A 10,546-nucleotide genomic window follows, 5' to 3' on the forward strand; every position below is an offset into this window, starting at 1 on the left:
GAGACGAGGTTTCACCATGTTGGCCAGGCTGATCTCAAACTCCTGACTTCAAGTTATCCAACTGCCTCAGGCTCCCGAAGTGTTGGGATTACAGGTGTGAGCCACCATACTCAGCCACAAAATTATTTTGAAATGTTATATTTACCTTCATGCTATGTGTATGGGGTCTAAACATGAAACATAATGAACTTCATGTTTAGACTTGGGTCCCATCCCCAAGGTATCTCATTGTGTAGATGCGGATATTCCAACATCTGAAAACATCCAAAATCTGAAACACTTCTAGTCCCGAGCATTTTGGATAAGGGATCTTCAGCCCATACTGCATTTTCAAAGGCTTTTCAGCCACGGGGAATGCTTCCAGTCCTTCTCTGTTGCTCCTTTCCACAAACATCCAGCCCAACCAATATTCTACGATTCATCAGGAGCAGAATTAAAGATCAGACCCTATGCTTGTTTTCCTGGTTTTTTTGGTTTTTTATTTTAAAACAGAGTCTCCCTCTGTCACCCAGGCTGGAGTGCAGTGGCATGATCTTGGCTCACTGCAACCTCTGCCTCCTGGGTTCAAGCAATTCTCCTGCCTCAGCCTCCCGAGTAGCTGGGATTACAGGCGCCAGCCACCATGCCCGACTAATTTTTGTATTTTTAGTAGAGATGGGGTTTCCCCCATGTTGGTCAGGCTGGTCTCAAACTCCTGACCTCGTGATCCGTCCATCTTGGCCTTCCAGGGTGTTGGGATTACAGATGTGAGCCACCGTGCCCGGCCCCTTACGCAATTTCTGCAGACAACATAGGCAGAGGCTGAGAGAGTCAGAGAGCGTGTTTAAGCCTGGGTCCCTGTCTTAGCGAATAGGAGATCTCGAGCAGCAAGTTCCTCCACCTCTCTGGGCTATCTTCTTCATCTGTAAAATGGATATATAAGAGTGGTACTTACCTCATAGGCTATTGTAAGAATTAAACAGGGTACTCTATGTACAGACTTAGCACAGTGCTTGGCATGTAATAGTGTTGGACAAATATTAGCTATTAAAATATCCTCACCATTTAAATTTAAAAAAAAAAAAAAAATTCTGCCCAGGCTGCAGTGCAGTGGCATGGCTCACTGCAGCCTTGAACTCCTGGGCCCAAAAGGTCCTCTTGCCTCAGCCTCATGAGTAGTGAGGACTATAGGCATGTGTCACCACGCCATTTTTTGTAGAGATGGGACTTGCTGTGTTGCCCAGGCTTGTCTCAAACTCCTGGGCTCAAGTGATCCATCCTCCTCAGCCTCCCACAGTGCTGGGATTACAGGTGTGCGCCATTGCGCCCAGCTTCCCCATTTGAACTTTCTTTTTTTTTTTTTTTTTTTTTTTTTTTTGAGATGGAGTCTTGTTGTGTCGCCCAGGCTGGCGTGCAGTGGCACGATCTCGGGTCACTGCAAGCTCCGCCTCCCGGGTTCACGCCATTCTCCCGCCTCAGCCTCCGAGTAGCTGGGACTACAGGCGCCCGTCACCACGCCCGGCTAGTTTTTTGTATTTTTAGTAGAGACGGGGTTTCACCATGTTAGCCAGGATGGTCTTGATCTCCTGACCTCGTGATCCACCCGCCTCGGCCTCCCAAAGTTTTGGAATTACAGGCTTGAGCCACCGCGCCCGGCCTGAACTTTCAAAGCTAATCATGCTGTGTGGTATGAGGCTGAGGGGAAAAAGGGATGCCCCAAATTAATGAAATTAAATCTTCCAGATGCTTTCACCAGAGCCATGCGTGTTCTTTCTGGGGTCCCATCCTGGATATGACAGTGAACTTTAGGCTAGGCTGTGCCTTTGGCTGTGCAGGGCCTCCTGCATAAAGGCCCTTTATCTGACCTGTGGTGACACAGCAGTGGTGGCGCTCAGGGTGTGTAGTGGGCGTGTGGGTGGCCAGGGCAAGCCCTGCACATGTGCCGGGAGGAGCATTGGCTGGCCCGGGTGAGCACACCCAGTTGTGAGTTGGCTGAGGCCACTGTGCCTGCGGGCAGCGTCCTGGCATGGCTGAGCCGGGCCATCTGCTGCCTTGTGGTCTCTGCCTCTACCTTTCCAACTCTCACTTGTCCCTCCTGCTCCCACATGAAGCGGGGGAGGGAAGGAGTTGGGAACACGTTGTCCTCGTGCTCTGCTTCTGGCCAGCAGTCATGACGGGGGACAGGGAACGTGCGCTGCTCACAGGTGTCAGGAGGGGCTTCCTGGGCCATGCTTGGGAGGAGCTGGGAAGCTGGCATATGTGTAGGGGCAGAGTCCTCTGCCACACAGGTTTCGGAAATCCTTTCGCGACGGCAGTGAGAACTTGAGACTTCAGCGAGAGTGTTGTCAGCCTGGCATTAGGTGTTGAAGAGGTGGGTCAGGAATTTGCCCACCCAGGAGGTAGCCATGGCAGGGGGCGGGAGCCATGTAAAAGTAGTAGGGCCTGGTTTATGGGGTGTCGGGTCTTGCGTGTGCCGCTGGGCCTTTAGGTAAAGATGGGGTACACCCGTGAGAGCAGTGGTAGATCAGGTCTGTGACCCACCCTTACTTCCGGGGAATGGCTCAGAGGACTGGCGGGCGTGAGACGTGGCCCTGGTTTCTCGCTGTGCAGTCCAGGAACAGGAACCTCTGGCTTCCCATCAGCTCTCCTCTTTGAAAGCACACTTGAGCCTGAACCATTTTGCATGTGTGTGATTTGAATGTTGTGTGGTTACAGGACCCGGTCAGCCCCAGGAGCAGGGGTCCAGCAGCTCTGCAGAGGCGTCTGGAACGGAGGAGGAGGAGGAGGAGGTGCCCAGTTTCATCATGGGGCGATGACAGTGTTTGCCATAGCCGCTGCCTGGAACTCGGCTCGTGCTGTGACCAGAAAGGAAAGGTGGCTGTTTGGCTCTTTCTTCCCTGCAAGGACCCGCTGACCCACTGGATGGAGAGCAAAGGAGACCCCTCCCGAGCCGCTCGCAGTCCTGCTTTCAGCAGGGTTGGGAGCCTGAGGGGCCATCTCCCTGACAGTCAAAGGCACTGCCTTGCAGATGCCATCCATGTTCCTGGTAAACGGGGACAGAGAGCCTCACCTTGTCACATATTTGAACAGTGATGAGTTTGGGGCTGGTTTCTGGGAAGGGAGCGTTTATTTAGTAAAGAGCAGAACACCCTTGTATTTTGCTGGGACGTGTGGACCGTGAGTCACAAACACTCTGGAGAAGGCTGTGAGATGCCACCATTCCCATGGGGACTGAACCCCGTTACGTGGACCTGGTTCCAGGCTCAGTGAAGAGATGGCCTCGGCTGTCGGGCTGGTCCATGTTGCCCACCCACTCCAGAGGGAAGTGGGGACCACGCCGCAGAGGGTCTGCTCCCACTGCAGCTCCCGGTGCCCTGTGTGTTCTGGGAAGCCCTGGGTGTGCACAGGGAGGCCCGGGCCAGGGATTTCACCAGGGGCTGGGTCACAAGGGTACGGGGTGTGTGGAAAGGGCTGTAGGGGAAGAGCTGGTGACCAGAAAGTGAGCAGATGGAGAATGCAAGCTGGACTGAGCCAGAGCAGAGGGCAGGGGATTCCCAGCCGGACGGGGGTTCTCTTGCCGACAGCTACATTTTCATCCCAAAGTGGAAGGGGGTCTAAACAGAACGGGCTGAGAGAGGAGGGACTCGGTCAAGTGGGTGGAGCTCCTCCTTGCGTGACTGCAACCGTCAGGGCTTTCCTCCAGGTCATAGCAGTTGGGACCAGCAGGGAGAAGAGAGGCAGAACTGCTGTGTCCTCATGTGGCGCAGCCCCAGACTGGCATCCAGGAGGCACTGGGCCCGTGCAGAGACGGCACCTGCAGAGAGCAGGGCAGCCCGGCACAGAGGCGTGCGCCTGGAATCTCAGCTACTCGGAAGGCCAAGGCGGGAGGACCGCTGGAGTCCAGGGATTCAAGGCCAACCTGGGCAATAGAGCGAGACCCTGTCTCTTAAAAAACGATGATGATGAACACAGAGGGCGAGGCACTGTGCTGGGAGCCAGGGTGCCTGGGAGGAGCCGAGACCAGCCTTTGACCTCGGTGTTTTGAGGCCAACAGGGATGACAGAGACGGTTTCTAGTTAGAGCCTTGGCTCCATTTTTGGATGATTTAGCCCCGAGTTCCTGAGTCTATTTTGTGCCCCTTACATACTTTGATAGAATTAAGGAAATAGTGGTTTTGAGTGAAGGGAAAGGAAACCCAGAAACATTTTCTGTTGCTTTTACTTCTGTAGTGTAGATTTCCCCGGCCCCTCTCTGAGCCCTGTAACATCTGTGATAGCTTCTGTCCCCTCATCAGTTCATGTCACAGGGATTTCTTTCCCAGGAATCAGACACGGAGAGTCAGCCCTAAATAAATGAGCACATGCCCTGGCTGTCCATTTTGAAACCTGTTTTTGTCTTTGTCTGGGACTGGCAGGTTTGCGTTTTGGTTTTAGTTCTCCTATCTTTGGACTGTTGGTTTCCGTCCCTCTCCCCACCCCCATGTGTGTCACACCCCCTGCCCTGAATCTGCAGCCTGGAGTTTGTGGGCCTCCTCAGTGCTGCGGAGGGTGCTGGGGCTTGAAGCCTGATGACCTGGCTTTTAATCCTTTCCCTGCCTCTGGTAAGCCAGGGGACTGTGGGCAAGTCCCTTCCTGCCTCTGCCAGCTCACTGGGCCAAGAGAGACAGTCGCCACAGGCGTGTGTTGGGTGGGCGGGCATATGGCGACACAGCAGGATGCCGGGTTGCGGTGGGCTTCACCCCCACGGGGTGCAGAGATGTTTAGGCAGGACATGTCCTGTAGCCATTTCTGGCCATTATTATTAGGTCATTAGGACCTTAAGTTGAGAGATTTTTTCTTCAGGGCGTCATTTATTTGGGAAAAGAGGAACAAACAGATGTCATCATTGAGAAAGGAGTGGGTAATACTGAGAGCCCCTGCCCACACACCCCACCCCCCCGTCCCCTGTGAAAAAAACCAAGATTAGGGGAGAATCATGAAGTAATGTCCCTCATCGCTGTTGGGTGAGAAGGAGTCTGGAACTGAACACAGAGGTGCGGGTAACAGAATCATCTCAGAAAACCTCACACACAAGAATTCTTATGGCCAGGCACAGTGAGTTCATGCCTGTAATCCCAGCACTTTGGAAGGCCGAGGCGGGAGGATCGCTTGAACCCAGGAGTTTGAGACTAGTCTGGGCAACAGAGTGAGACCTCATCTCTACAAAAAATTTTAAAATTAGCCGGGCATGATGGTGTGCACTTATAGTCCCAGCTACTTGGGAAGCTGAGGTAGGAGGATCCTTTGAGCCCAGGAGTTCAAGGCTACAGTGAGCCGTGATCACTCCACTGCACTGCAGCTTGGGTAATACAGTGAGACCCTGTTTCAAAAACAAACATCTAGGTTCCCTGGTGATGCCCCTGTGATTTTGCATCATTACGATTCACGCCCAAATGTACATTTAAACAGGTACCTGCTCCAGGAGATTCTACTATAGAACCCGCCCCCTTAATTAGTTAACTTTGAGACAAGGTCTTGCTCTGTTATCCTGGCTGGAGTGCAGTGGTGCCATCGTTGCTCACTGCAGCCTCCAACTCCTGGTCTCAAGCATTCCTCCCGCCTCAGCCTCCCAAACAGCTAGGACTGCAGGCATGTACCACCATGCCAGCCTAATTTTTGTTTGTTTTTGAAACAAAGTCTGGCCCTTTTGCCCAGGCTGGGGTGCAGTGGCGTGATCTCAGCTCACTGCAACCTCCACCTCTCGGGCTCAAGCCATTCTCCTGCCTCATCCTCCCAAGTAGCTGGGACTACAGGTGTGCACCACCGTGCCTGGCTAATTTTTGTATTTTTTGTAGAGACGGGGTTTCACATCTTGCCCAGGCAGATCTCCACCTCCTGGGCTCAAACGACCCTCCCACCTCAGCCTCCCAAAAGTGCTGGGATTACAGGTGTGTACCACCAAGCCCTGCCCTGTTACTATTTTAAATTTACTTCCCTGTTTCCTACATTTATATTTTGGTAAAAAACAAAAACTAAGACATTAAAATTGAGTTAGAGGAGTGTTCTACTAACTGTTGAAAATAGAACTCAGGCCAGTTCCTTTGCATTCATCGTGGAGACGCGTATTTTCTCCTTCCCCCTCTTGGAAGTTAATTTCTGTTTACTATTTGGCGTACTTGACTAAAGTGAGCTATGATTACCATATATTAACATATATTTCAGTAGAGAGAACACTCTTGGAAATTAACCTGGAGCAAGTTCCGGGTGGCCGTTTCCTGTTTTCTTACTCCACAGAACATCGTGTAACCCCAGCACTTTGGGAGGCCTAGGTGAGAGGATCACTTAAGGCCAGGAGTTCAAGACCAGTCCGTCTCTACCAAATAAAGATTGAAAAGTGCGCCTGGCCTGGTGGCATAGACCTCACTACTTCCGAGGCTAAAGTGGGAGAATCACTTGAGCCTGGGAGATCCAGGCTGCAGTGAACCATGATTCTGCCTCTGCACTCCAGCCTGGGTAACAAAGCAAGACCTCATCTCAGAAATAAAAGGCCGGGTGCAGTGGCTCACACCTGTAATCCCAGCACTTGGAGGCTGAGGTGAGTGGATCACCTGAGGTCAGAAGTTCGAGACCAGCCTGGCCAACATGGTGAAACCTTGTCTCTACTAAAAATACAAAAATTAGCCAGGCGTGGTGATGAGAGCCTGTAAATCCCAGCTACTTGGGAGGCTAAGGCAGGAGAATTGCTTGAACCCAAGAGTCAGAGGTTGTAGTCAGCCAAAATGGCACCACTGCACTCCGCCTGGGCAACAAGAGTGAAACTTCGTCTCAAAAAATAATAATAAAAAAAATAGCAAATGTTTATTGAGCATCAACTAAGTGCAAAATCCAAAGGATTCCAAGGCCCATTGGTAGGCACTGGGGATGGTAGTGGACAAAACACAGTCCTTGCCTTCTGGGGCCTCCAGGTCTGAGCAGGAACAGGATCGGAGAGAGCAGCACAGCATGCTGTGTGGGCACTTGACCCAGGCCTCTGCAAGGGCGAGCACCGAGGTGAACTCTTAGGTGGCTCAGGAGAACAAGAGTGCCCAGAAAGCGAGCTGGGGAGGGAGGAGGCGCCTTGCCATGGCCTCAGACCCTGTTAATAAGGGGACTGGAGTCTCAGAGGCCACAGGGTAGGGGCTGGAACGGAGAGACATGGGGGACCTTTGAGTTTGTGGAAGGGGACAAGGCTCCTGCCTTGCCATGCAGACCAGAGATGATGGTGGCCTGAGTTAGTGCAGAAGCAAATGAGGACAGGGAGAAGTAGGGGAGAGTCCAGCGACATGTATCTCGATGGCTCACGCCTGTAATCCCAGCACTTTGGAAGGCCGATCACGACCCGATGGGGAGGGGACTCATGGTTGCCAGCAGCTGAGTGGGTGAGGGAACCCTTCTGAGACAGCTGACCCAGGGCTGATGGCTGAAACATCGTCTGGGTTTAGGAGCTGGGTTTATGTGGGCAGATCACCTGAGGTCAGGAGTTGGAGACCAGCCTGGCCAACACGGTGAAACCCTGTCTCTCCTAAAAAATTTATACAAAAATTAGCTGGGCATAGTGGTGGGCACCTGTAATCCCAGCTACTTGGGAGGCTGAGGCAGGAGAATTGCTTGAATTCGGGAGGTGGAGGTTGGAGTGAGCCGAGATCACGCCATTGCAATGCAGCCTGGATGACCAGCAAAACTCCATCTCAAAAAGAAAAAGTGATTATAGGCCAGGCGTGGTAACTCAACCCAGTAATCTCAACATTTTGGGAGCCTGAGGCCAGCAGATCATGTGAGGCTAGGAGTGCTGAGACCGGTCTGACCAACATGGTGAAACCCTGCCTCTACTAAAAATACAAAAATTAGCCAGGCTTAGTGGCCTGTGCCTGTATTCCCAGTTACTTGGGAGGCTGAGGCATGAGAATTGCTTGAACTCAGGAGGTGGAGGTTACAGTGAGCCGAGATGGCACCACTGCACTCCAGCCTGGGCAACAGAGCGAGACTCTGTCTCATAAAATGAGAGAGAGAGAGAGAGAGAAAAAGAAAAGAATAAAATGGAAGGGAGGGAGGGAGGAAGGAAGGAAGGAAGGAGGGAAGGAAGGGGAAAAAGGAAGGAAGTGAAGGACAGAGGGAAGGAGGAGGAAGGGAGGGAAGGAAGGAAAGGAATGAAGGGAGGGAGGGAGGAAGGGAGAAAGAGAAAAGAGAGAAAAAGAAGGGAGGAAGGGAGGGAAAGAAAAGCAAGCAAGCGGGGACCGGGCGCGGTGGCTCAAGCCTGTAATCCCAGCACTTTGGGAGGCCGAGATGGGCGGATCACCAGGTCAGGAGATCGAGACCATCCTGGCTAATACGGTGAAACCCTGTCTCTACTTAAAAAAAAATACAAAAAACTAGCCGGACGATGAGGCGGGCCCCTGTAGTCCCAGCTATTCGGGAGGCTGAGGCAGGAGAATGGCGTGAACCCGGGAGGTGGAGATTGCAGTGAGCTGAGATCTGGCCACTGCACTCCAGCCTGGGTGGCAGAGCAAGACTCCGTCTCAAAAAAAAAAAAAAAAAAAGCAAGCAAGCTATTCTGTTTGGTTAGGATACCAGCTCTGAAAAGCACTGGCAATTATGACTTGCATTTTGCTTCTGTCTGGGCGTGCTGGATAAATGTGCCTGGGGGGTGGCGGCATCAGTAACAGGCACAGGAAGCTTTCTCAAGGATGAGTGAAGTTGCTGCAAGAGTGAGAATTCAACAAAGGACTCCTTTGCTGAAAGCACATTCACGTGTGTTGCAAACTACTGCCGTTTACAAAGTGTTTTCTTCCCGTTTTTTTTTTTTTTTTTTTTTTTTTGAGACAGAGTCTTGCTCTCTGACCCAGACTGGAGTACAATGGCATGATCTTGGCTCACTGCAACCTCCGACTCCCAAGTTCAAGTGATTCTTCTGCCTCAGCCTCCCCAGTAGCTGGGACTACAGGCGTGCACTACCACACCTGGCTAATTTTTGTATTTTTAGTAGAGACGGGGTTTCACCAGTTGACCTGGCTGGTCTTGAACTCCTAGCCTCAGGTGATTGGCCTTCCAAAGTGCTGGGATTACAGGCGTGAGCCATCGAGATACATTTTACCAAGAACTCCACATTGGAAAGCCATAGCATGATTGCTTTTTGAGGACTTCGCCCCCTGAAATTCAAATGATCCCTTACCCATAGCCATTGATGGGGGTGGCGGGAGAGAAGGCCAGTAAGGAACCCTGGGCTTTTCTTATGCCCACGTTAGGGCCTAACCTGCCTTTTAGGTCAGTAACCTGGACGGGGAAACCTGGTTTATTAGACTAAGTGTCCTCGTGGTTTCCATTCTGGCTCTCAGCAGTAGTCTGTAAAATACAACTCGAAGTGTAGATGGATTTAACCTGGCGTCCGTAACATCTACTCTTCCAGTTGTCATAAAATGTGGGCTGGCTGACATGAGTGGAATTTTTCCTTCGTTTGGATAAATGTGTCACGGTCCAATGCTGTTGTGACAGATGGAAAAATCCTATGTAGGGCACGCAGCAGCCTACCCGGCACGGAGGAAGGACTCCAAGGGACCGTCTGGCACCGCCGGGCTGATAGGAACCCATCTTGTCTGTCTGTGAATTATTCATGTGCTGCACTTCCTGAAAAGAACGCTCCTGTTTGACTACCTCACTCGTAAAACCGCAGAGAGTTCACCATTAAGGGTGAGAGGCTCCCTGCAGTAGAGAGTGGAAGGGACTAGGGCACAGCAGAAACTCTTTGCTGCTGTGTGCGAACAGCCTAAGACAGCATGCTGCACTAGGGTTGGGACCCCAGGGGTCTTGCTGGGCCTGTGAGTAGCAGTGCGCTCTGGGTGGCAATCCCCAATTAGCTCAGTGCAAGCTCTTCGTGGTGTCATCCAACACCCTGGGCAGGGGCCAGGCAAGGTGGCTTATGCCTCTGTGCCCAGAACTTTGGGAGGCTGAGGTGGGAGGATCACTTGAGCCCAGCAGTTCGAGACCAGCAGAGGCAACATAGCGAGATCCCGTCTCTATTTTTCAAAAAAATTTAAAAAGTAGCTGGACATTGTGGCACATACCTGTAATCCCAGTGCTTTGAGAGGCTGAGAGAATCACTTGAGGCCAGTTTAAGACCAGTCTGGCCAACACAGGGAGACCTATCTCTAAAAAAGAATTTTTTCTTTTGGGCCGGGCATGGTGACTCACACCTGTCATCCCAGCACTTTGGGAGGCCGAGGCCAGCGGATCACCTGAGGTCAGGAGTTCAAGACCAGCCCAGCCAACATGGTGAAACCCCGTCTCTACTGAACATACAAAAAAGTAGCCAGGCTAGTGGCCCGCACCTGTAGCTCAGGAAGCTGAGACAGGAGAATCGTTTCAACCCTGGGGGCGGATGTTGCAGTGAGCGGAGATGGCACCACTGCACTCCAGCCTGGGCGACATGGCAAAACTCCCTCTCAAAAAACAAAAACAAAATTTTTTAAATTACCACGGTGTGGTGGCTCCTGCCTGTAGCCTCAGCACTTTGGGTGACTGAGGCGGGAGGATCACTTGAGCCAGGAATTCGAGGC

General features: G+C 52.0%; 1 protein-coding gene across 2 annotated transcripts in view; it reads left to right on the top strand.

The window, feature by feature from the left end:
* Window positions 1-4,363, top strand: part of PRKRIP1 (PRKR interacting protein 1) — a 37,399-nt gene extending 33,036 nt beyond the window's left edge. For both annotated transcript variants that reach the window (XM_033192595.1, XM_033192596.1), the window contains exon 8: window positions 2,695-4,363. In XM_033192595.1, coding sequence (XP_033048486.1) covers window positions 2,695-2,795 — 101 coding nt within the window. In that variant the 3' untranslated portion in view covers window positions 2,796-4,363. The remainder of the gene's footprint in view (window positions 1-2,694) is intronic.
* Window positions 4,364-10,546: the final 6,183 nt, after the last annotated feature.

Source organism: Trachypithecus francoisi, unplaced genomic scaffold (genome assembly GCF_009764315.1).
Source record: "Trachypithecus francoisi isolate TF-2019V2 unplaced genomic scaffold, Tfra_2.0 Lachesis_group4, whole genome shotgun sequence".
Classification (NCBI taxonomy): domain Eukaryota; kingdom Metazoa; phylum Chordata; class Mammalia; order Primates; family Cercopithecidae; genus Trachypithecus; species Trachypithecus francoisi.